At 47.6% G+C, this 26,235-nt stretch overlaps 1 protein-coding gene across 1 annotated transcript; it reads left to right on the plus strand.

Moving 5' to 3' along the window:
* The first annotated feature begins 1,119 nt into the window (after positions 1-1,119).
* On the plus strand, positions 1,120-25,544 carry MMP14 (matrix metallopeptidase 14). The gene is made up of 10 exons (XM_081886851.1): positions 1,120-1,533; positions 10,850-10,998; positions 15,656-15,778; positions 16,681-16,988; positions 17,491-17,652; positions 18,178-18,341; positions 19,016-19,154; positions 19,529-19,679; positions 21,503-21,618; positions 23,171-25,544. The coding sequence occupies exons 1-10, from the start codon at positions 1,435-1,437 to the stop codon at positions 23,491-23,493; spliced, it is 1,734 nt and encodes a 577-aa protein (XP_081742977.1). The 5' UTR covers positions 1,120-1,434; the 3' UTR covers positions 23,494-25,544.
* Positions 25,545-26,235: the final 691 nt, after the last annotated feature.

A 26,235-nucleotide genomic window follows, 5' to 3' on the forward strand; every position in this document is an offset into this window, starting at 1 on the left:
GCAGGGGGTTGGGCTAGATGACCCTCGGGGTCCCGCCCAGCTCTATGATTCTATTATTTGATTACCTAATTAATTTCAGAATTTACACATTGCTCTACATTCGGAGAATACCCAAGCTGTGTAAATAATAATAATAATAATAATAATAATAATAATATGTGCTGGAAGCCACCCAGAGTGGCTGGGAATAAATGAAATTATTAAATAATAAAGTAATAATAATAACATAATAATAATTATTTTGCCAGGCACAGTGATGGCATAACACCACCACCACCAATAACATGACAGAGAGAAAGACCAGAAAGGCAATGTGGGGTAGTGGTTAGAGTATAGGACTAGGACCTGGGAGACCAGGGCAGGTCCGGATTTAGGTTTGATGAGGCCCTAAGCTACTGAAGGTAATGGGGCCCTTTATATATCCAACTGTCCTTTGTCAACAACAAATTGTCGCTGTTTTTTGTGCTGAATATATGCTACAGTATATGGTAATTTATGGACCTAATAGGTATCTAAAGTACCAAAATAGGAGCCTACAGAACACAAAACACTGTTGCTGTATGTAGGCTTTATTTTGTTTTTTTATCTTATATTTTGGAAATGTACATCAAGTTTTTTTTCCCTTTAAATTTTTTTTTGGGGCCCCAAGAGAGTGGGGCCCTAAACTATAGCTTGTTCAGCTTACACAAATCCGACACTGGGCCGGGGTTCAATCCCCACTCAGCCATGAGCCTCAGGAGGTGACTTTGGTTCAGCCTCCCTCTTCCACTGCCTTTTTAATTCCCTTAAAAAATGGGGAAAGCTGACAGCTATGGAGCGACCCATGTATGCATGCCGCCTTGAGCTCCTGGGTGGAAAGGCGGCATATGCATGCAATAGTAGTCGCTGCAGTCACATTAAGTTCCTGCCCCGAACTTTAACGGCGTTAAAGGAAGAATCAGGGGATGGGAAAAGAGAGGTGGTGGAAGCGGGAGAGAGCATGCATGCATTTCGGAGGCATGTGCAGAGATCCTCTGCTCAGCAGTTGAGCTCAATAGGCTTTGCTGCCTCCCAGGCGCATGCAAGACTGGAGGCTCCCTGCCTTTCTTTCTTCCTCTCCTTTCTTTTCCTCCTCCCTCCCTCCTCCCATCTTCTCCCCTCCGAGGGGAGTCTCTCTCTCTCTCTCCATCCTCCTCGCAACCCTCTAATTGGAGCCAGACCCCGCGCCCGACCACGTCTCCACTTTGGGCGAGGGGGAGAGACGCGGCGGAAGGAGGGAGCGAGGGAAAGCAGTGCGAGGAGGGGAGAGGAGAGAGAGAGAGAGAGGGAGGGGCAGAGAAACTCGACACCAGCAACTTTTTTCTTTTTTGCACGACGGGAGAAAGGGAGAGGAAAAAAAAGGCTTTCGGGTGAGTGGGATCGCCACAGAGCGCCACACTCGGGGGGAGAAGCAACATGTGTCCGTGGCTCGCCCTCCTCCGGCTGCTGCCCCTCGCCGTGGCCTTGAGCGCCCTCCTGCCCCGCGGATCCTCCACCTCCCGCTTCAGCCCCGAGGTGAGTGTCCTCCTGCAAAATCGAGGGAGGTAATGCCAGCTCCTCCTGGCCAGTTTTCCTCCGCGCCTCTCTCCTCTTTCTCCCTTAATCTCCCAGGCTTTCCTTTGCCCGACCTGCTTCTCCGTTCCTTCCCTTGCATCCCTCCACCCGCCTGCCTTCCCCACTCCTTTGCTCTCTGCTTTCCTCCTCCCTTACGTTCCCCCCCCTCCTTTTCTTTTCCTTACCGGACAGTTCATTCCTCCACGTTCCCGCTTGGTGCGCTTTTGTTCCGGGAAACCTTCATTATTATTATTTTTTGCTATGAATGAGACCCATTGGAGAAGATCTCCCCCTTATTTCCACCCCTTCACTTGCTGGCTTTCGCACTCCCTTCTTCCTGCCCTCTGCTCTCGCTCTCTTATTCTCTTGCTCCCGCAGTAGACTTCCCCCTTGTTTCACTCTCCTCTCACCTCTCTCTCTCGTTTGCATTCTGCACTCCTCTGCCAGCCAGGTTTCTCATTCCTTCTTTCTGTGCCTTCCCCTCCTGCTAAGTTCTCTTAAATGCTTCATTCTTCGATGTTCTTGTCTCCACTTGTCTGCTGCAGAGATGGCTCCATTCCCTCTCTCTCTCCTTTGCTCTCTCTTTCCCTCGGCCTCTGCCACACTCATTCGCTTTCAGCTTGGCCCACATTATTCTCCACTTATATATCAACCTCCATCTAAACAGGATCTCCAATGACAGAGCCTTCACCTCTTCCCATTGACTGGGCTTATATATTGATTTCCCCCCTTTTCCTTGATTGCTGTTTGTAGTTTAATATTTCTGCCTTCCTTTTTGCAAATTCCTTTGTATGTCTTCTGCCTTCCCAGCACTCCTTCTTTAGGAAGCTTCTGACATCCACCCTTCCCTGGTGGTCAGTATGGCCTTTCCCAATCACTCCTGATCTTCCCCCCTTTTCTTCTTCTTGAGACGCCCCTTCACGAGTCAGGCACGTTCTGAATTTTCCTTCCTGTATTTCCCTTCTGCCAAACTTCCCATCACCTTTGCTCCTATTCTTTTATTCACATTCCTTCTCCAGCTGTTCTTTCCATCTACTCCTCCCTTGCTTTTTCTTTTACCATCCTTTGTGTTCACCCCCTCCCCTCTTCTCTTGGATGTGTTCTGCAGCTGGACGGAGAGATGGTGTTTTCTATGCCAAGGCATTTTCTGTTCCATTCGTTCTTTTGCCAACCTTCCCCATTCCCTCACTTCCCTGCGCTTTCGTGTTCCAGTTTTGGATGGCTGTCCCTTTGATGCAAGCTCCCTTTCTTCCTTGATTTTGCCCGTCAGCTTAAACACTTTCATGCCTTCTGCCCCCCCCCCCAATTGATGTCTACCAAAATCCCTTCGTTTTAAGGCCTTTATTCTCTTTCACAACCTTTTCTCTTCCCTTTTGGAGAAATATTGCAGCTTAAACTGCCCTGAAGTGGATGGAAATCCAGCCTGCCTGTTCCCTTCCCTACCCCTTTGTTTATGTACTTTTTAAAGTTTTATTTATTTGCATTTATGTACTGGGTTCACACACCACCATTTCCACCCAGACACCCTCGAGGCAGCTTGCAACAGTCCATCAGATTGTCATGTAATCTCTTCCTTCCTCTCTGTTATTTGAACTGGCTCCCTGCTCCTTTATAAATCAAGTAATGTTAAGTCACAATTCATTCCTTGCTTCTGAGCCTTCACCATTCTCAACAAGCAGATAATTCCCTCTTTCATTGTGACCCTTTTCCTGTGCCCACTTTGTTCTCAAACTCCCTCCCTATCTTCCCATATCTATCTGTCTGCTTGTCCACTTATATATCTCTCTCCATCCACTGTTTTGAAGGGAGATTGAAAGAGGGGTTGTTACTTGTGGTGGTCACACTCATCATCCCTTTTCTTTCTTTCTTTTTGCCTCACTCAGCCAGACAAAAGAATTATGTGTATACACCAGAGAGAGTGAAGTCTGTCTCAAACCACTTTCAACTCCCTTTAAAAAAAGCTTCCACCTGCCCATCAATCATCTAATCTTATCTACTTCTTAGTCTGCCATCTCTCAGTCACCCATTGAACATCTCTCGTCCATATTTCTCCATTTAGCCATACATATCTCAGGCTCCCCAGCCATCATTCTTCCATCTTCCTTCCCTCTTTCTTGATCACACTGCTCTCAGTTACGCAATCCTTGAAGGGGAAAAAAAACCCCCAAACAAACCACCTTGGTCTCCTTCCAACTTTTCCTTGGCTTTTGACGGCGTGTCTGTTATTGTTACAGTTCCTTTCTTTCTCCTCTTCTTTTTGTTCCTTGCTTTTATTGCCGATCCAAGCAACTTTTGCTGCCGAAACACACACACACTCACACTTTTTGTGGTAGCTGGGAATATTTTATGTTAAGGGGGAAGAACCCGAATCAAGTCCTGAAATGTCCTCAGAGGAACAAAGAAGTCTGTGGCCTTGGGGGCTGGTTTGGAAGAAAGAGCTGTGAAGGACTTGGGGATCAATGAGGGCTAGAATGATGGTGGTGGACATCCACTGGCAGAAGATGCAACTGGAAGGGTGTTTTTTTACCTTGTAACCTAATTGTTGTGATAAGTTTGGAAGAAAAAAATGAATGCAAAGAGAGAGAGAGAGAGAGAGAGAAGGAGAGAGGAATATGGGGAAAGAACCCAGGCAGGAAAAGGGCAGCTTTTCATGTGGGTGTTCTCAGGCAATTTTACAATTGGAAAAAAAAATAATAACAAGAAGAAAAGGAAATGGACCCAGCATAGGAAGGCAGAGGAAAGAACAGTTCAGGGAAGTGGCGGTACCAGCTCTGAAAGGGGGTTGGCGGCTATGACCTTAAGCCACTCAAGTCCGAATGCCAGGAATGAGGATGTGGGGAGGAACTAGACAAAAGAGGGCCTTGTCTGAACCCTCGAGGAAGTTTGCAAGTTTGCTCGGACAAGAGCGAAGGCCCGGGGATGGCTGGGGAATTCACTCTAAGGAAGGCTCTGGCCTAGGATGAAACGAAGGAAGGAGGGCAGGACGGTTACTGTACCCAAAGGCTGCGTGGGCTGTGGGTTGTTTGTGTCTCTTTCTCTTCCAAGGGATATTTTTGAGGCTTCAGGGATGAGACACGGTGACTTTTTTTAGGGACCGCTCCATCCCGAAGCGAGGGAAGGGAGGCAAGAGGGAGTGCGAAGGGAGAGCAAGCGGAAAAAAGCGGGGGCACGGGGTCTTTTTTTATACCCAACGTTGGCGAGTAGAGCAAGGGAAATTGGGGGGGGGGGAAACGTCATGGACGGATAGGAAGGCAAGAAAATAATTGGCAACGCCCGAGGGTGTCGAAATTTGTCAGGCTCCTTGACATCATCACCTGGGCCTGCTCTCAAAGATTTTTAAATCTTTGCCTTAAGGGGGTGTGTTTCTGGAAAAAAACACGCACACAAGGCCTTTATGTATAGAGTCTGAAATGTATACATTGCTGCTCACTTTGACCCTAAAGTCCCCATTTCCCTGTGCCCACTTGCTTGACTTAACTCTCATACGTAAGGCCAAATATATCAGGAAAAGGTTTAGGCTGCAAGTCTAAGCACAATTACTAGGAGCGAGCCCCATCAAATACTTGTTTTGATTATTTATTAGATTTATATCACACCTTTCCTCAAGGTAGCATGGTTTTTCCCCTTCCTCATCTTATCCTGGGAGGTACTTTAGGCTAAGAGACAGTGACTGGACCAAGGTCCCCCAGCGAGCTCCAGGACTGAGAGGGGATTCGAACCCTGGTCTCCCAGGCCCTAGTCCAACGCTCTAACCACTACACCACCTTACTTCTGAGTAAGCACATATAAGATTGTGCATGCATAGTATTCTTCTCCTTTTGTGGAGCATGGAAAAGGATCTCCTCTGGTGATGTTAAGAGCTCAAGCAGCTTGGCACAAGAGGAGGCACTCCTGCAGATATTTGAACCCCAGGCTCTCATACAGCAGACGTTGCTAACTTTGTGTCCTCCCAAGTGTTTTGGAGTACAGTTCCCATCGTCATGCTGGCTGGGGCTAAAGGGTGATGGAGAGTGCAAGCACCATGTTGGTGAAGGTTGATTTAGGGCAACATTGCCTTGAACTGGTCTCTGTGGTAGAATCATAGAATTGTAGACTTGGAAGGGACCCTGAGGGTCATCCAGTCCAACCCCCTGCAATGCAGGAATCTCATCTAAAGCATCCATGACAGATGGCCATCCAACCTCTGCCTGAAAACCTCTAAGGAAGGAGAGTCCACAACCTCCCGAAGGAGACCGTTCCATTGCCAAACAGCTCTTAGGCCAGAAAGTTCCTCCTGATGTTGAGTCGGAATCTCCTTTCTTGTGATTTCAAGTCATTGGTTCGAATCCTACCCTCCAGAGCAGGAGAAAACAAGCCTGTCCCCTCTTCCAGGTGACAGCCCTTGAGATATTTGAAGATGGCTTATCATATCTGGTGAATAGGGAGCCAATGTAGTTCCTTCAGAGTTGATGTCATATGTCTCTAGATAAACCATGTAGATTGCTAGCAGGTGAATTCTGTATTAGGGAAAGGTTCTGAACTGTATTCAAGGGCAGCCCCATGCATAGCACATTATAGTAGTCCAAGATGGAGGGTGCTAGAGATCAGGGTGGCCAGGCTACTGCTGTTGAAGAAAGGTCACAGATGTCAAACCAACCTAATTTTCTATGTTTCTTAAAACTTAGTGCAGTCGTGTGTGTGTTTACTTCAAAGTACATCTCACTGGCTCAGTGTACCCAAAGCACTAAGCCCCAAACCATGGTTTAAGTGGGAAAGAGCAAACAGATTCCTAGGTTGTGGCTGTTTTGTTCCTTCTCTGGCCCTGCTACTGCTGCTGTGAGTGAAGCTATGGATTGGCACAGTGTTATGTCTGATCCCAGACTTGTGGTTTATCATACTCCAGACAAACCATGAATGGTAAAACCATAGAGCAAACCTTGGTTGCAGCTCAAAAGTCCATGTTCAGACAGCATGCTAAGCCAGCATGGCTTAGCAAACAGCAGTGCAGGAGGAGAAGCGGTCACAATCTGCTATCCAGGAAACCTGCATGTTTGTGCATTCACACTAAACCATGGCTAAGCCGGGTCAGTTGTGTTGTTATGTATTATTATGTATTGAATTTTTATACCTCCTTATACTAGGAGGTCTCAGGGCGGTTCACAGAACAAAATCAAAAGATAAAACCACAAAATATATAATCAAAATAAAAACAACCTAATAACCCTCTCCAGTGGGCTTGAATCAGCTGATGAATTGGTTAAAAGGCAGGTGATTAATCAGCTTTTAAAAAAAACCCTCTTGGATTGTTTGACAGCTATTAAAAATAAAACTTGCAGAAAGAGGGGCAGCAGCTGTGTTGTATCATCCGCTGTATGAAAAGCCAAAATTAGGGTGTTCCAAGGACAGGGCTGCCAATGGCTACCAGCCATGATAAGAACACCAGAATAGAAGAAGAGCGCTACTGGATCAGGCCAAGAGTTGATCTCATCCAGCATCCTCTTTCTAGGGGTGGCCAGGAAACTCGCAAGCAGTGTGTGTAAACAAGAATAACCCTCTCCTGTATTTGTGCCCTTCTAGCAACTGGCATTGAGAAAGGTAGACTGCTCCTAAGCCTGGAGGTTCTACAGTATTTCATTTGTCAAGGCCAATAATGTCTTTCCTTCTGGGAATGTGGATGATTGCCCCTCTGATGCCCTCCAAGCCAAGCTGGCCATTCCCATACCTCACTGCTGAAAAATTTGCAAGTTGCACTGTCTGCCCTCTCAGTGGATTTTTCACGCGGTGCCCCTGAGTTCTCTCTTCCGAGAGAGGGAGAAACATTTCTCTCTGTAGCTAAATGACACTTCCATGTGCAGGGGCAGTCTACCTCTGAGTAAAGAACAGGCACCAGGGATAGTTATCAGGAAAGAGCTGCCATGCTTATGTCTTTTGGGGTTGGCTGCTGTCGGGAAATGGATTGACAGGCTAGGAGGCCCTTTTAAATGATCCAGCCATGCAGTTGTGTTTTGAGGAGGTGGGAGAATCGCCATTGCAAAACCTATCGCATCACAAAGGGTTAACTCTTCTCCTTTCCCCAGCTTTTCTCTCTTGTCTTCCCCACCATAATTCATTTGCTGCTTGTTTCCTGGGTTTCTCCCTCTGAGCAACATCCCTTTTGAATCACCTGATGTTACGCAAGGAGATGATCTATAATGAGTGTCAATCCTGAACCACAGTTCCTTGTAGAGATGAGCCCCCCCTTCCCCTTCTTCTTCTTCCTGCTCTGTTCTTTTCATGCTGCTCAATTCAGTCTCACCACAAGAGCAGCTCCCTTTACCCCCAAAGCATTGCAGAGACCAGCATCTGAAGATCTGATCCCAGGCGTCTTAGATCTGAGGAGAGCCTTGCCCAGCCTGCTTTACCAAGGGTCACCATGCCTGAAAATGGCTGCAGACAGAGTGATTCACTGTAAAGATCAATGGAAGGGGAGCAGTGGGGCGGTGAGGGAGGGAGGAACTGAGACAGCCACAAGGCCTGTGTGCCTGGCAGGAGCTGACACACAAAGCAACTGATAAGTGAAGGAAGCACTTAATAAATCCCACTGAAATTCGTGGAACTCAAGGTTGCATTTGATGTTCCCCTGACTGAACTGGGCAGGGGGCAGAGTGTGGGATAAGTTCCCCTTAGCACCAGCCACAGTCATCACAGAACTGTAGAGCTAGAAGGGACCCCAAGGTCCAACCCACTGCAATGCAGGAATCTTTTGTCCCGTGTGGGGCTCAAACCCATAACCCTGATTTTAAGAGTCTCCTGCTGTACTGGCTGAGCTGAAGGGGAAAGCTGGTGTAGACGGACAGGCAGAATAAGGAGATGGTGTTATTATGGAGTATTTCAGGGTTTCCCAAACTTCCAACCCTCTTACACGACTTCCCAAAGTGTACTCCTTTAATTTTCAAAATATATTTAATATTCCTCCCCTGTTGTGCCTTTGTATGAGTCACTGTTCTGGGTATGACTCCTCTTGATATCAGTGGTTCTTTGTATTGGGAGCAATGGAATGAATTTTTCATGCCCTGTTCGTCACTATTACCTTTCATCCAGGGAAGAACGATGGGAAGGAGGGCAAGGCGATCACGCAGAGGCACAATGTGTCAGCTCCTGAATCAGTAGGTGCTTTGGGCTCACAGCATACTTTTAACAGATGGACAGAAAGATGAGTTGAATGTATGGGAATTAGTCGTGGATGGGCAGCGATTGGGGAGGAAAAGTGGATGGACAGAGAAAGATGGAGTTAATAGATCAGATGCTGGGGCCAGTCAGGTGTTGTTGGACTACAGCTCCCATCATCCCTGGCTGTGCACCATGCTGATGGGAGTTGGAGTTCGACGGCATCCAAAGGACTAAACAGGTAGACCCCATGATAGACTATATATATATGGAAACAGAGGTATTGCACTGTGAACTTTATTGTTTAGTTCATAAATTTGATATACTGCTGGATTGTAAAAACGAAACCGCAAAACAATTATGTAGGTGGATAGGTGTATGTGGAGGGGAAGGTTGATAGTTGAGGGGTGTCCTTTATAAAAGATGCCCGACCTCAAAGCAGGCAACAGAGAACACACAAATGGACTGATATGTAGGGAGGAGTGTGGGAAGGACAGATAGACGGGAATATGCTGAAAGACGGAAGCACTGAGTGGGATTGATACCAGCAATTATTGGGCGGTGAGTCTTTGCCATGGATAGTATGGCAGAGCTGACAGTATATTGGACATAGATCAGGGGCGGGGGACATGTGGCCCTCTGGGTGTTGATAGACTACAATTCCCATCATCCCCAATGAGCATGACCAGTGGGCAGGGGTGATGGGAGTTGTAGTCTGGCAACATCTGAAGGGGCCACTGGGATAGAAGAAGCACAGAATACCAATAGTGGGGATCCCCGTGCCCCATTCTCCAAGTCCTTTGTAAATGGATTTGTAATCTATAGAGGGTCCTGAACTTTTTTGACCCTCTGGACATTGCTGCACTCCAACTCCCATCAACCCCATCCAGTGTGGCCAATGGCTAAGGATGATGGGAGATGTAGTCCTGCAAAAGGTCTTGAAGGCCACAGGCTCCCCAACCCAGTTTGTTTGATCCTCCTGGCAGCCAGCTATTTTGTTTTTCTTGAGCTATCCAGAGCGTGCCTGCATGCGGCGAGCGGAGCTAGCAGGAGAAGGGCTGGGATTTGTGGAAAACCTTGTTCTGAGGCCAGGGGTTGGCCTCTATCTGTGTCTGGTTCCTTCGAACCCTATGATTCTGTGGCTGAGCTCTCACCAAAGCGGTGAGCCAAGACTGGGCTGTACCACTTCAGATGGTCGAAGGGGTGGGCACGTAGGCCCAAACGCCTGTCCATATGAAAATAACCCCCCTGCATAAAATATCAGCACATCAGAGAGGCGGCTGCTCTAATATTCTTAGCTGTGCTCATCTTCTGCCTGAAGGGCTTTTGTTTTAAATCGGGTGAGCCCCCCCCCCCCGGCAGATTGAGGTGGCACAGTCCAGACACAGGTTTGACCATCTTAGTGAGAATGAAGCCTATAGGTAGAAATGGACAGAGGAAAGAAAAAACCCTGAAACAATTTGCCGTGGCTCAGTCTTCCATTCTGCATTTTTTGGGTTGTGCGCCCTTTGCAGTAATTCCGGCTTCACAAGTGTGCTTGTGACCAAACTCGAGATATATAAGCAAATCACCTTAAACCTGGTCACCGCAATGCAATGTCTAGCTGCCTTTTTTGCGGTAGAATTTATTGTTGCCGTTGTTATGATTATTATTCATTTCATTTCTATACTGCTTTATATTTTAAAGAAACAATCTCAAATATTGGTTTCCAGCTCATTGAAACGTCGAATAAAACAACCCAGAATAAAACAGGTTCAAGCTTCAAATAAAATATTTCAGATCCTTTTCTAAGTGACATTTGGCTTTCCCCATGTTTTATTTACCTATTTAATTTATAGAGGTGCCCCATTGCAGAAGGGCTCCAGGAAGCCAGTGGGCTGGAGCCATTAAGAGTGTCAGGCTAGGAACTGGGAGATTGGGGTTCGAATCCCCACTCGGCCATGAAGGTCACTGGGCCAATCACAGCCCCTTAACCTACCTCACAAGGTTGTTGTCAGGATTAACTGAGGAGGGGGGGTCAACCATGTACTCCTTGGAGAAAAAGTTGGGATATAAATGCAATAAATAAGCAAAACGTGCCCGGGGAATTTCGACCACTGCTTGTCCTTCCTGCCGTCTGTGCTTCTCACACCCTTCTCCTTTCTCCCCCCAGGCCTGGCTGCAGCAGTATGGCTACCTTCCCCCCGGAGACCTTCGCACACACACTCAGCGCTCCCCACAGTCGCTCACGGCCGCCATTTCGGCCATGCAGCGGTTCTATGGCCTTCAGGTGACGGGCACGGCGGACTCAGAGACCATGAAGTGAGTTCCCTCCTCCTCCTGCTGCTGCTCACTTCCTTCCTGGGTCCACCCAGTTCAGCATTGCCTACACTGACTGGCAGCAGCTCTCCAGGGTGTCAGGCAGGGGGCCTTGCGGACACCTGCGTTGCAGTGCTCAGGCTTTGCCACCATGGCCCTTGGTGTGACGAATTCCCCCTTTCAAAATCCAGTGGCGACTCTTCTCTGTTTTCACTGATAAAAGCCTAGGAAACTTCGCTTCACCCCTACCCACAAGAGAAGACCCCTTTTAAAAATCTCTTTTAGACCCATGCCCTTTTGAAGGCAATAACGCCCTTCGCCCTCCCAATAATTTATTTTTTAAACTTTTTTTTTGGGTGGTGTGGGGGTTTGTTTGGCTAGGAGAGTTGCATGTTTCTAGAGAAGGCTGCTGCCTGCTTTTTTTTGTCTGTGTTTTTGTTCATTTTGGGGTGTTTGTAGCTGTTTTGCCTTCTTTCTCGAGGGGTTTCTGAGCATTGCCAGTTTTTCTTATGGGAAATGTGTGCTTTTGAGGCTCCCCTACAACAGTTTTTGGGGTTCCAAATGTGCCCCAGGCCCCAAATCATTTGGGACCCCAGTTTTAAGGTGTAGCAGTAAATAGTAATAATAATAATAATAACAATAGTGATTTATTGCAAACCATGTCCAAAAAACCGGATTGTATTTACATGGTTCACTGAGGTGCTGTGGCAACTGCAGTGCTTTTGGTACGTGGGGTCTTTTAGTCATGGAGTGGGGGTAAATAAACAAAACTGTTTTGCTTTACTGGGAAACAGTATCAGAGGGGAATTGTATCCCTAAGTACTGAAACCAAGCATCAGTCAAGCAAATGGGGTATATTTCTCACAGGTCCTATCATGGCGACCTTCAGTGACCGTGCTTCGGCCATTTTGAAATGAGTGTGTGGTCGGCAACTGTGTCCCTTAGTTGCCTGCCGGCCTAAGTTGGGTAAAGAGGAGAATTGAGAACTGTGAGGGCCTTCCTCATTCGGGGTACACGCTTGGTGAGACCCAGCCTTGATAAAGCTCTACTGAATTCAAGGAGCCACCTCGTAGATGATAAATCTCGAACTCAGGACAGGCAAGACCACCAGTCCAGGAGCTGAGATTTGTCCCTTGCGAGGTGCTTCCTGCATTCAGAAAACTTCTCCTATCCAGACTTCTGAGATTTGAAGGACTATGGGCAGTTTTTCCAAAATGCCGCATGGCATTTCTCAAAACGCTGGTGGTGGGAACACGATATTATGAAACCACCTAAAAGGGCCATGATGTAACCGAGAGAAAGGCTGGGACTGTGGTTGTGGCTGAGTGGCTGGCTTCCAGTTCCCAGCGCTGGCAAGCAGGCAGAACGGCTGAGCGGCATCCTGTCCCAGGGGTGGCCCTCGTATTGCATACAGAGCAAGCAGTGTCTGGTGGAGTTAGGGCTGACCAGTGGAACTCCACACCACAAGAGCTTGGCGAGGGTACAAAGAACAGAGGAGGAGGAGGAGAATTTTAAACAGGACTCAGAAGCAGCTTCCGGGTGGGTCTTCTAGTGCTGGATCTACAGTTTTTGCAGCGGGGGGAAACGTATGCACTGCTGCCCCCCTTTGATTGTGAACTCTCTCTCTGTGAGGTGGGGGCTCATCTTTCGTGGTGGCACTGTGTAGTTGCCAACTGCAATGTGCAACATCGTCCTTTAAAGCACGTTAAGTGATTCCTAAACTATAAGCTAGCAAAAGATTTAGTTAACTTTTTTTTTTACGAGTGTTTACCTTTCCCCTCTCCATCCCCTCTCTGCTCCCTCTTTCTAAGCTCCCCCCAAACCCAGTTTAGTCTAGGGCCAGCACTTGCCTCTCACGTAATTGCACACTCCAGCCGAAAGAGCAATTTTATTTGCCACGGCTGTTTAGGTGTGCCAGGACTGCCCTCCGCTCTCCTCCCCTGCAAAGCCTCAGCCAGGCTCCATCTTGAGCCCTGGCATGGACGTCTCCTGCCTACAAGCTGAGATGTGCACTGCCTGGAGCTGGCCTTGTCTCGCTTTTGCCAGCCTTGCCCCTGCCAGCCCAGCAAGCTATGGCCAAGCTGAAGGTGGCAGGCCTGGTGTCTTCTCTGCCTTGGTCAACAAAGATTGGGAAAGGGAAAAGTGCCGCCCATCTCCACTGTTTGGCATATAGTGCTAAGTGACTGGCAGCAAATTGGCACCCCTTGGCCTGTATAAAGCTGATAAACCAGTGATAAGCTCCATTCACACGCTGGATGATGGGATTTGTAGTCCAAGACATCCAGAGCTGGGAAAAGCTGGTTTGGAGATCCTTTGCAAAAAGGAAGAGTGGGGCAAGAGAAACCCTTTAAAATATGTTATTTGCTTGTCTGTTCTGGCTTAGTGATGATACGGGGAAGGTCTGGGCGAGAGGGTTGATCAGGGATGATGGTTCTTGGAGTCCAACAACTTTGGTGGGGTGGGGCTACTGGTTTCCTTATCCCCGTGCCGAAAGCATCCCAGAAAGGCTTCTTATGCTAGGCAGAGGAAGTCAGAATTGTGGGTTTGGAGGAAGGGAGGGAATTGTGGAATTGGCAAAGAATGATTTAGTGTGCACCTTGGCAAACGACAGTGCCGGAGAAACAAGGTGGCGAGCGTATGCCGTTGTTTCAGGCAGCAGCCCCTCCTCACAACAACCCTGTGAAGCAGGTTACACCAAGAGACTGCGATCTGCCTCAGGTCCACCCAGGCAGCTGAGTAGGGGTTCGAAACCTGGTCTCCTAGGTCCTATTCTTGCATGCAAAACTTGGTGCTACTCTCCCGCAACACTATGGTTTCTGAAGCAGAAGCCCAGAAGGATACCCCTCCGCATGAATCCATGGGGGCCCAATCCACCGAAAAGTTACCTCGTGCAATCTTCTGTCTAATGGAGCTGTCGTCAGCCTGCCTTCTGCTCTCAATAAGACCCAGAATCAGCTGGGTCTTAGTTACGGGCCGGCGGCTATTGGCTTAGCTTCCTCAGTCTATGATGCCGCCTCTTGTATTTCTATGTTGTGAACTGCCCTGAGATCTACGGTTGAAGGGTGGTATACAAATTTAATAATAAATAATAATAATAATAATAATAATAATAATAATAATAATAATAAATAATATTAATGCAGTCAGAGAGCAGAGACAGGGCTTTGGCTCCTTAGGAGTCTTGCTTCTCTTTTGGTCTTCATAGCACTGGGCATCGTATATGATCACAGCATCATCATCCTGAATCGTTCTCCATCTGTAGTTTCAAGTGGCAGAGGCTGGCTTATTATTCATTCATTCATTCATTCATTCATTCATTCATTCATTTATTTATTTATACATACCCCACCCTCCCTGGCCAAAACCGGGCTCAGGGCGGCTAACACCAATAAATTTACAATAAAATGTAATAGAAAAAGAAATAACTGTAAATAACAGTTAATTGAAATACGGGTTAAAATACAATTTAAAATGCAGCCTCATTTTAGTAGTAGCCTGTAAATCAAAACCATAAAGGGAAGGAAACATGAGGGTCAGACTAAGTCCAAACCAAAGGCCAGGCGGAACAGCTCCGTCTTGCAGGCCCTGGGAAAGATGTCAAATCCTGTAGGGCCCTGGTCTCTTGTGACAGAGCATTCCACTAAGTCGGAGCCAGTACTGAAAAGGCCCTGGCCCTAGTTGAGACCAATCTAACCTCCTTGTGGCTCGGGACCTCCAAGGTGTTTGTGGACCTTAAGGTCCTCCATGGGGCATACCAGGAGAGGCAGTCCCGTAGATACAAATACCACACTGTCCCACCAACCTCGGTTTGCAGCTCCCCACCTGCCTGCTTTCCTGTCTACAGTTCACCCAAGGGTGGAAGTACCCTGTCTGCTTCCTCTCCCTTGGTCTCAGTGTTGCTGTTCTAGGACCCAGCAGGGAAAAGGATGGCAGACAGAACTAGAATGAGCTGGCTCTGTCCGCCATTGGCTCTAACTTCACCTGCTGTTGAGTCCCCATGTCTTCCGTTCTACCTGTCCCGATATGCACCAACCCCCACTAGTTTCAAGATGGCTAGAATGTAAATAACTATTCCGACAGAAGCAGCGGTAAATGCTGGCCAGATGTCAAGGCATCGGCACCACCAACATCGCCGTTTATCTCATGCTTTCTAAATGCAAGTCTCAAAGCAGTCCATAAAATATGCAAACACTTCGAACTTTTAAAAGCAAACGCGTCAATAAAATACAATTATTATTTTTTTGCTGAAAGCGCTCCTCCAACAATACTGACCCTATACGAAGGACACATGCTACCCCAGCCTACTAAATGATTAACACCACAGACAGGCTGGAAATCATACTGTAGTATGATTCCAAGAAGGAACCAAGGGTAAACAGGAATGACTTAGCCTGGCAACTGAAAGCTGGCAGTGGTGGTGCCAGGCTTTCCACAATTCCACAATCGGGGAGTGATCACTGAAAAAGCTTTCCCCACATTGTCCCCCTCTCTCAGAGGCGGCGCATGAAGAGAGACGGACCTCATGACAAGTCGCTGAGCCCGGGCAGGTTGTCCGCATGGCTAACATGGGGAGGTCGACCTACAGAGACTTTGGTGAGATAGAAATGTGTTTCTCAAGGGCAGCTGGAACCTTAAATTAAATGTGTCTTCCTTCTTCTAGGGCTATGAAGAGGCCCCGCTGCGGCGTCCCAGATAAATTTGGAGCGGAGATCAAGGCCAATGTCCGGCGCAGGCGCTACGCCATCCAAGGGCTGAAGTGGTCACACTACGATCTTACTTTTTGGTGAGGTTGGCAGAGGAGACGGCGTGGGGCAGGGAGTCGAAGGGCTGATCTGTGGGAAAGGAGAATTAGCTGTGGGGATGGATCTGTCAGAAGAAAGACAGGCGAAATAGAATTACCGGGGGGGGGGGGCAGAATTCTGACTTGTTACCGGAAGAAAATGCAAATATGGGGCTATTTTTATACACATTTTGTGTCGTCCTGATGTTGAAATCAACCTGGGACTTCAAAGGGGGGAACTTTTAGGAGATGAGACAATGAGGCAATAAGCATGAGTAAAAAGGCAGCGTAGTGGCCTCTTGAGAAAGACCTGGGAGCTACATGGAAGGCAAAATCTGACTCCTCAAGCCCCACTCACAATTTCTTGCTCTCCAGCTTCATTTCTGAGTGCCCCACACATATCCTAGCAAACATCATTTGCACAAACTAAACACTTCAGATAGGAAGAAATCTGACGGTCCGAATAACCCAACACGTTTAGCACTACAAATCCAGATTCTCAGGTTTCCAGGCAACGGAGCAGATTTCTCCCACCCTATTTTCCAGTGTTTTCCCTGAAAGTTTCCCAAAGTGGCTGTCAGAGGAAGGGCAGAAGTCATAACAAGCTTTTGGCACCATTGTCCTGCCTGAAGAGCCATCTTAAGAGGGGGAAGCAGCTAAATGGGGTGCGTGACTGAGAAAGGAGGGAGAGCTTGGAAGGTCATTTGAGCCGGACAAAAGGAAATCTGAAGTTGGGTGGACAGGGATGATTGATTAGGAGGCATCTAGGAATCCTGAGAGGGATGTCTAAGCGATCCCTTTGTGGAAACAACGCAGGTTCAGAGGCCTACATGCCTGAGATGGTTGAGATATCAGGACGGGCCGTTACAAAACCCTTGGTATTTCAACTTCTGCTTCCGTTCCAGCATTCAGAACTACACACCCAAGGTGGGAGAGCATGCCACCTTCACCGCAATCCGACGTGCCTTCAGTGTGTGGCAGTCTGTAACGCCACTGCGCTTCCGCGAGGTTTCCTACTCAGACGTGCGCGAGGGCCGCCAGCCGCAGGCCGACATCATGATCTTCTTCGCCGAAGGCTTCCACGGCGACAGCACCCCTTTCGATGGCGAAGGAGGCTTCTTGGCCCACGCCTACTTCCCTGGGCCCCACATCGGTGGCGACACTCACTTTGACGCTGCGGAGCCCTGGACGTCCCGCAGTGATGACCTTAGTGGTGAGTGGAAGTTTAAGGTGCTGGAAGGACTTTGGGGGGGATAAAATGTCAGGAAGAAGAAGCGTAGATGGTGGCAGACGTGACTGACGAACCCTTGCGTGGGGATGAGTCACTATGAGTAACAATTGGCGAAAAGAAGGAACCCATCTCTCCTCATCGGCTCGGGACCAGCCAGAACATCACTTCCTTTTTCTAGTTCCCCAAATCTCATAATGAAGTGAGTTCTAGACAAAAGCAGAAGGACTTCTTAGGAAGGAAACCCCCTGTATCCAATTCCTTATTTTCTCCTGAGCTCAGCCTTTGTTCAATCAGAACCAATATATGTGAAGGAATGGCTGTCCTTGACCCAAGTTGTGATGGATTCGCCATGAGAGGAAGTGTCCCCTTGGCCAAGATTTTCACACTCCTTGAACCATTTGGTGTCCTTCATCTTGAGGGGATGGTTGACTCTGGCAAACCATTTGCAAAGGACGCTGGTAAATCGTTGCTTCCCTCCTCGTAGGAAATGACATTTTCCTGGTTGCGGTGCACGAACTGGGCCACGCTCTGGGTTTGGAGCACTCGAACGACCCGTCCGCCATCATGGCTCCCTTCTACCAATGGATGGAAACGGATAACTTTGAGTTGCCGGAAGATGACCGGCGTGGCATACAGCAGTTGTATGGTACGACCCCTCTTAACTTCCATTGTGTCTTCTGACCCCTTGGCCTGATTCCATTTCTACTCTTATATCTCTCTCACATGTCAATTGTTCCCTTAGCATGGCCAATTAAGAGAGTGCTTCAAGGGAATGGCGGCCATGTTTTCCTGGCCTGCTTTCAGGCTTTCTGCTTCCAGTTCCACTCAGCTGATTTTCTGACTTTACACTGACAACTAGCTGCCTCCTTTGGAACAGGGATATGCTCCAGAGCACGACGGAGTCATTCATCTCTGTTGTTTGCCCCCTGCCATTTTGTAATTGGCGGAATAGTGCCCTTGAACATGGAGGTTTGATTTTAAGTTGTTATGGCTAAAAATTCCTCAAAAAAGGGGGGGGGGAAATCACAGGCCAAACTAATATCACCCCAGTTCTTCGCTGTAACCCTGACTTCTTAGAACTTTGATTGCATGTTTTATTCGCACACAAAGCTGAGTCTAACCCTGCGCCCAAAGGTTTGAGATTATTAACCCTTTCCATCCTTGTCTCCAGGAACCGAAATCGGCCACCCCAGTAAACCTCCGCCTATCCCTCGAACCACTATGAAGCCCCGAGTCCCAGATCGGCCGCCCAAGAACCCATCGTACGGCCCCAACATCTGTGACGGGAGATTTGACACCATCGCTGTGCTAAGGGGCGAGATGTTTGTCTTCAAGGTTAGCCCAGTGTGGGGAGCATAATCAGAGCCTTAGGCTGTGGGGAGGGCAAAGCAGAGAGGGGAGGTTATGAGTTTGTAGGAAGGGTGGTAGCCCTGCTTTGGAGCCATCTCTGAAAATGCTATTATCTGGGTTTATGTTTGCTACATAAAAGAGATAGATTCATCATTATGTGACAAGATTTTTTTTGGGGGGGGGGGAACCCTGAACTCTGCAACCTGTATATGAAATACGGAGCTTTAGCAAATCTGCTTATTTTGCGTAATTTATTAAGCCTCTATTAGTCATGTTTGCAGACTAAGGTGTATGTAGGCCTCTAGTCCCCATTCCCTTGATAGCTACTGACATTCTAAGTGGAATCTCCACAAACACAGGCTTAATATTTGCTATGTATTTTCAAGTTTGTCTGTTTAACCTTAAGGGCTGATTTAAAAAAATAAATAAATTAATAGTCAGAATGTAGAAACCAGTACCCAACATCAACTTTCATTAGGAACCAATGTCAGCCCAAACCCAGTCTGACTAGAATTGCAAAAGCGTGCAAGCACCAGCTATTATTGTAACATCCATTAGCATCAATATCCTCACTCATGGACCCACCGATCTAAATATGCAGGGCAATTTAAACACTGTTTTACATCATTTGACACATTTGGAAACTCGCTGCTTTCCAGGACAAATGGTTTTGGCGAGTCCGGAACAACCGAGTGATGGACGGGCACCCTCTCCCTATCGGCCAGTTCTGGGTTGGTCTCCCCTCAACAATCAACACAGCCTATGAGAGGAAAGACGGCAAATTCGTATTCTTTAAAGGTTGGTGGACTGTTATGAACTGTTTGCTTCCAAAAGCAGCAAGGTCTTCCTCAGTGTGGGATGCCAATATGTTACATAACTAAATATATTATTCCCCCTTACCCAAATATTTTTTTATTATTATTACTGTGATTTATATACCTTTTAATCGCTGAGGTAGGCTGTGCTGCTGTCCTGCCAAAGTCTCTGCTGTGGGAAAACAGCCAAATTGGGACCTTTACTGGGACAAATTTGGCCTGCAAGTCAGAGCCCCACCCCGTGATTCTTTGTGGTTTTTGAGGGGGGTGGAAGTTTGGTCCTCTGGCTAGGGAATGCTAGACATGGTTAAGGCTGCTGGTGCATCTTGGGAAATCAGGTGTCCTTCCTTCTTTCAGGGGACAAACATTGGGTCTTCAATGAGGCCACCTTGGAACCCGGCTACCCGAAGCACATCAAGGAACTGGGCAGAGGGCTTCCCACAGACCGGATCGACGCCGCTCTTTTCTGGATGCCGAGTGGGAAAACCTACTTCTTCCGGGGAGACAAGTAAGTTACCGATAAACTGTTGTGGTCTACTAAAGCAGCTCACATTCCGCACCCAGCGAATCAGACTTCTTACCTAGCAAACGGTTGAAATCGTTTCAGCTTCAAGACTTCTAGTCATTCGCTTTGCCAGATAAAAATGCGGGAGGATTTGGGTAACGAGTGCCAGCTGTTTTGAGGGAAGAAACCACTGGGTGGTTCGATGAGTCCTTTGTCCCTGCACCCAGGTCAGAAGGGTAATTTGCACATCAGGACTGCTGCAGAAATCCCTGTGGCTTTGCCCTGCCTGGGCACAGTTCACCATCTCTCATGTCCCTGGACCCACAGGCTGGCGGCAACCTTGGGATCCCACTTCAGTCAGGTTCCAGCAGCCCTCCACTGTGCCGCAGGACACCTGTGTCGAGCCTGGGCCCAAAACTCTGCCTGCGTACATCTGCTCTGGCTCCTTGGGACCAAAACAGATTTGGAAGAGGTTGGAGGTCTCACAGCCCCTTTGCTCAGCGCTCCCACCCCTATCCATCATGGTCTTTCGAAGCATTCTGTGCACGAGTGTCTGAATCTCATTGCTGTGTCCAGGAGGCCATGTGCAGAGAGGGTTGCCATGCAATGGCAGCTTCCCTGGGCGGAGTGGAGGGAAATTGCTGCAGTTTCTCAGAGCGAAGCAGGTTGCCAGCCAAGTCTCTGGGGGAAGCGAGTGGTAATTGTGAGACCCTTTTTGTGAGTTGGCAGGGGACGCAGTCCTTTTTGTTTTCTGTGCATAATTTTTGGGAAGCTTTGCAACACGCCCCGAGCCCTAGAACAGGCTGCTTGTGTAAGCAAATGGACACAGGAGGATAGAAAGTTGACATAGTACTGAGTTAGGCCATTGGGGGCCCATCTTGTTCAGAACTATCTTCACTGACTGACAACGGCTCTCTAAGGTTTCAGGCAGCCCTGCTTGGATTTGCCAGAGATTGATGCAAGTCAGATGCTGTACCACCAAGCTATAGCCCTTCCAAACAATATGCTACTGTGAGTTGCAGGGGAGAGGCAAAGAGCTGAAGATCAGGGCATGGAAGCAAATTCTGCTCCTCCAGCTAACTACGAATCTTCCTCGTCCTTCCCTTCTGGGTTCTGTAATTTCACCAGTCAACACCTGCACATTTCCAAGTCTGTCTTCACATCCTTGAGGGCGAAGAGATTGGCTTTTATTTCAAAAGAAGGGCAACTGAGATTGTCAGGATGCTGAACGCTGCACCTGCTCTCAGAATCTCTGCTTTGCGTGATCACATTGAGAGATAGGCCGACATAGAAATGTTTCCAGTTCCTTATTAAACCTAAAGATTTAGCTCTTTTTCAGCTATGGTTGCCAGTTTGCTGTGCAAGTTAGTAGCCCTGCAGACCTCAGAATACTGCCCAGGGCAAAAAGTCCCAAGTGGGATGTTCTTCTGAGTAAATTTAGCTTGGGTTGCACACTGCAGACGTTTTACGAGCAAATCCTCAAGAGCTGTCTTGCTCATTGACACCAAAGATCCAACAACTGCAGGCACGAGATATTCCAGATATTCTTAGATTGCAATTTTCTGAGCACTGGCCATGCTTGCTGGAAGGGCTGGTGGGAGTTTTCCACCCTTGGTCTAACCCTTTCTAAAGGCCCTCTTAGCCACATCATGCAATCTTGAATTCCGATTTAAGGCATTGTCTGGCCACCAGAGGGAGGTTTGATCACGGCCGCTGCAGCTTTCTTGCTCATCCCGTCAGGGGGTTTTGCTACAAAGAGGGAAGCAATTACTTTTCTCTTTCTGCTCTGCAGTCTTTTTAACACAGCGTTCTTTTTCATTCTTCAGATATTACCGCTTCAACGAAGAGAGCCGAACGGTCGAGCCCGGCTACCCCAAACACATTTCTGTCTGGGAAGGGATCCCTGAGTCACTCCGGGGGGCTTTTATGGGCAGCGATGAGGGTGAGAAAGGGGGAGCGGAGGGGGGACTATTGGGTGGGAAGAAAAGGGGGTGATGAAAATGCTCCACTTTCTAACGCAAAGCTAGGAAGGATGCAGCCCACCTGATACTGACTTATGTAAGAAGCAGCTGCCAACATTCTGTGACCAAGAAAGAGTGAACAGGATGCACACAAATAAAATTGGATGGTGGTGTGCAGATAGGGTCAGGATTTGATACCTAATAGCTGGAGTCATTGTAGCAGGGAGCTTAATCAGCAGCCACCATATTGCAGATATGCAGAAAAAGTTGAATTGCTGCACTCTAGGACATTGTTATGCATTCATTGCTTATTATGAAGGGAGTGCATGGTTTCCCTTCACAACTATCCTTGTGAGGCTGATGAGGCTGAGAGACATGGGCTGGCCTAAGGGTCACCCAGTGAGGATCAGGGCTGAGAGAGGGATTTCAACGGGAGTAGGCCCAGCCCTTGTCCAATATTGCCTCTCCTCGCTGTTGCAGCGAAGGCGATGCCTGCCCTGTCCCCTGATGTTAACAGAGGGTAGCCTGCCCTCAGCCGCAGGAATCTCCTGAAGAAATGCAATGCATCTAGGTGCATAGATTATGCAAAGAATGCCTGCCAGGTGCTTCTAGTGTGAAAATCAACCCCCTGCACACTCAGCCATTCAAAAGGCGTCCCGTTTTAATGACTAATAATCGTTTGAGCCTTCATGAAAGATGGCTGGTGCGATACCGTTGACCGCCATTGTGGAGTTAATGTTGTGTTCCTAAAATGATTCAGCGGGTTGCAGCTGGTAATCGTTTATTAAAACATGAATTTTTCATTATGTGAATTTTTTTAAAGGAAGCTTTACCCTTCCCAACTCTGATCAGGAAGCCATTTTGCTACAATGAAATGTAAAATGCCTAAAAAGTGATTATAGCTTGAATTGAAACCCAGCCAGAAATTTTTTTTTATCTGGAACCAAAGGTTATTTTTACGAATTTCTAACGTGAAATGAAAGTGAAGATTCAGAAAGAAAACATTTTGCTTTCAGAATAATGAAACTCTTCACTGTGAAATTCCATTTTTCTCACAAAAGAAGTCTCAGATGTAAAAAACATTGCCTTTATAATTTACACATGCCTTTATAATTGACACATTGGTGTCAAAACCCAAAGGTAAGGTCTGAAATCAACATTAGGACCACAAATTCTCCATATGTACTCGAAATGGGGGGCAGAAAATGGAATTTGGATTCCAAAGCTTAATCTGCAAAACACAGGCAGATATCACTTGAATTCCAAATAGGCACATGAAATAAAATGTGCTTTGCAAGGTCCTCAACTTGAAACTGAAAATTAACTTTGAAGTAGTCACCAGGCAGATCCTACATCCCTGCCTCAGATAGGTTTGCAAATTAAAAGTGGGATTCAGTATTTCACAAAACCCATCTCGAATTTTATTGGAAATGATCCCATTGTTGCTCTCGGATAATTTTTTCCTTTGCTGTTATAATTGACTCTCATTTTCTTCCCTGTTTCTTGACCACCCCCTATTCCTCCCCCATATAGTTTTCACCTACTTTTACAAGGGAGACCGTTACTGGAAGTTCAACAACGAGAAGCTGAAGGTGGAGCCAGGGTACCCCAAGTCTGTGCTCCGAGACTGGATGGGATGCAGCTCGGACGGCGACCGCCAGGAAGACGGCGAGGAGGTCATCATCATCGAGGTGGACAATGCGGAAGCAGGGGAGGTGAACGCAGCCGCTGTGGTGTTGCCCATCCTCCTCCTGCTCACCATCTTTGCCCTGGGGATCGCCCTGTTCATCTTCAAGCGCTACGGCACGCCCAAACGGTTGCTGTATTGCCAGCGTTCCCTGCTGGACAAGGTGTGACAAGGCGAGCTCCCTCGCTGGGCTGGGAGCACCAGGGCCCTCCTGTCTCCCTCGCCTTGGCCACCATCTCTCCTTCGGTGCTTCTTTCGTGAACTCTTTTGCCCTAGTCGCCACACTCTTCCTTCTCTGCCTTTCCCCGGTGCTGCCCTGCCGCCATTTTGTCCTCCCTGCGTTCCTCTTCTCGCCTTCGTTCTGCCACTGCTCCTCACGTGCTACTTCCTTAAGCCATGTCCCGATTTACTCTTCTCCACTTCCATTTTCTCCTGCTGCATCCTTTCCCCTGGTTCTGTTCTCCCTCCTTCCTCTCCTCCCCACCTCTCCTCCTTCTCGGTCTCTTCACATCCCTTCCACCCCCAGTGGGTGCGCTGAGCATGCTCATCATGAGTGTAACTTGAGGAGGCAAAAGAGGACCTTCTTCCCCCATGCTGGTTTCGGTCTCCGCCCGACCCCCGTCGCAGTGCACCCCTTGACCTCCACTCGGGACAAGGAGACTTCGCTTTGACCTGCCAACCTGCAAGGCAGGGGGATAAGACGGCACACTGTGAACGCCCACCAAAGTCCCCCCCCCCTGTGATCTCCCTTGGGTGGGATCGAGGTTAAATTATCACGGCGACCCTCCCAAGTATCTGCTGTCGTTAATGCCGCCCAGCCCTCAACCTTCTTTCAGGGTCACATGGGAACGAATGATGGGCAGAAGGATGGGTACCCTCTATTAGGAGTGATGGGAGGGGAGTTGCAGGTTTTGGCCTCGTGGTGGGCGGAGCTATGCAGACGAAACAGGGAAGCTGCAGAATTTTGGGGCGGGGCAACGTAGCACGGCATTCCAAAAAGGGAACTCTTTATCATTCCATTGGGCGTGGCTTGAAAAGGGAGGAGGAGCCATGGCTGATCAATAGAAGCGCTTATGTAGATGACCCAACAGGGAGGGCCCTTGGTGGAAGACAAGGGGTGGGGCTTAAAATGTGGGGCGTGGCATGACAGGTCATACCTTTTGGAGGTGGGGAAGCATCTTAAAGGGCCAAGCCTTGGGAAAGTGGAGGTCTCCCACGCAGCAGAGGTGGAGTTGGCCATTGGTACCCTGAATGCAACTGAGAGTGGGGCAAGTTTGGGAGCAGGAGGAAAGGGAAGGGTGGTTGTGGCGGTCGGTCTGGAGATGGAGATGGAGGAGGAGGAGGTGTGGAATGGGATGGAGGTGGTCAGCACGGTTCAAATGATTTAGCATAAATGTTTACTCCAATGTCTGATTATAACTGCATGAAGTTTACAGTTGTCACTTCCAATCCATTCTGGATTCTTAAAAAAAAAACCAAACAAAGCAAAGTAGCAATTTCCAAAAAACGGGGGGTGGGGGAGTGGAAGAAAAATTCCTATTGCACCAGAGAACTGCCTCAAACTGCCTTATCCTCCTTTCTTAGGGAAAACGTTTAATTTTGTTTGTTTGTTGAATATGTAATTTTTTAATTATTCTATAGAAATGCCTTTTTTGAAAAAAGAAAGTTTAAAATAGTGCATTAACAGGGTGGGGAAATCAGAATAGGGGTGGGAGACGGAACCCCCAAATCCTGCAGGCCGGGAACGAGGTATCTAAACTCTCTCCTATTCAGACCATTTTCCATTGGGGGTGGGGGAGGGCGTGTCTGAATTCTGGGTCTTGTGTTTTCAAATGGTCTCCAAACGGAATTAAACTGTGTTTAACGATACATTTGGGTTTGTGGGCGGGTTTTTAATATTGTTTATTGTTTCACTTTATTGTTATTATTATTTTGCTATTATTAATAAACACCCATTCTTTGGGAGGGGAATATAACATACATTGCTGGGGCCTGTAGGCTGTTTTAAATCTGTTATTCCTTTTAATGTTTAGCAATAAAAACCCCCATTTCTGGGTGGAAATGGACTCAAAATGCTGGGAGTTTTCAAACATTTATTTTATTTTATTTTTGTCCCCACACAATTTGTTCATGACTATTTTGTTATTAAAAATAATCACCAGAGATTTTTTTTTTTTTTTGAAAAAAAATAAATGCTGGAATTTCCCCTCCTTTTTAGTAGTATGTTGTATTAAAGTGTGATTTATATTTCTTTTTTGGGAATTAATATCTAAATACTCCTGAGATATTTCTGCACATTCCTGGAAAGTTTGCTTGCCATTCCTTTTCATTGACCCAAAGAAATGCTAATATAGAAATGCGCAATGTGTTTGGCCCATTAAGGGCTAAGAGCCAAGTTCAAATCTAAGAATAATCGCAGAGCTACGCTTCTCAAGAGTGTTTTAACAATCAATCCCTTTTCCCAGGGAACTCTTGAAAACTAGCTCTGTGAGAGATATAGGGCTCTCCTCTTAACAACTTTCAGCACCCTTAACAAACTACACTTCCCAAGATGCTATAGGGCAGGCATCCCAAACCTGCGGCCCTCCAAATGTTTTGGCCTACAACTCCCATGATCCCTAGGTAACAAGACCAGTGGTCAGGGATGATTGGAATTGTAGTCCAAAACATCTGGAGGGCCGAAGGTTCGGGATGCCTGCTTTAGGGGAAGCTGCTGTGGCTGTTGAAAGTGCTATGATGCCACTTTAAATGTATGGTGCAGAATGGTCCTGAATGAATGGCCACTAACACTTCTCTGCCAAAATTAGCTGCTCAAAATCATCCTGGGATACTTTGTGGAGTCAAACACCAGAGCAAGGCTTTGGCTGTGATGAAAGTCACAGGGAGAAGATGAATTGCAGAAACGCCACAC

This window comes from Podarcis melisellensis (genome assembly GCF_964234715.1).
Source record: "Podarcis melisellensis genome assembly, chromosome: 13".
Classification (NCBI taxonomy): domain Eukaryota; kingdom Metazoa; phylum Chordata; class Lepidosauria; order Squamata; family Lacertidae; genus Podarcis; species Podarcis melisellensis.

Bases quoted from the DNA above. Each gene is read 5' to 3' on its own strand.
- MMP14 (XM_081886851.1), top strand. From the start codon at position 1,435: ATGTGTCCGTGGCTCGCCCTCCTCCGGCTGCTGCCCCTCGCCGTGGCC. The intron at 10,999-15,655 runs GTGAGTTCCCTC...TCCTTCTTCTAG, and splicing joins GCGGACTCAGAGACCATGAA to GGCTATGAAGAGGCCCCGCT. The intron at 19,155-19,528 runs GTTGGTGGACTG...TCCTTCTTTCAG, and splicing joins CAAATTCGTATTCTTTAAAG to GGGACAAACATTGGGTCTTC.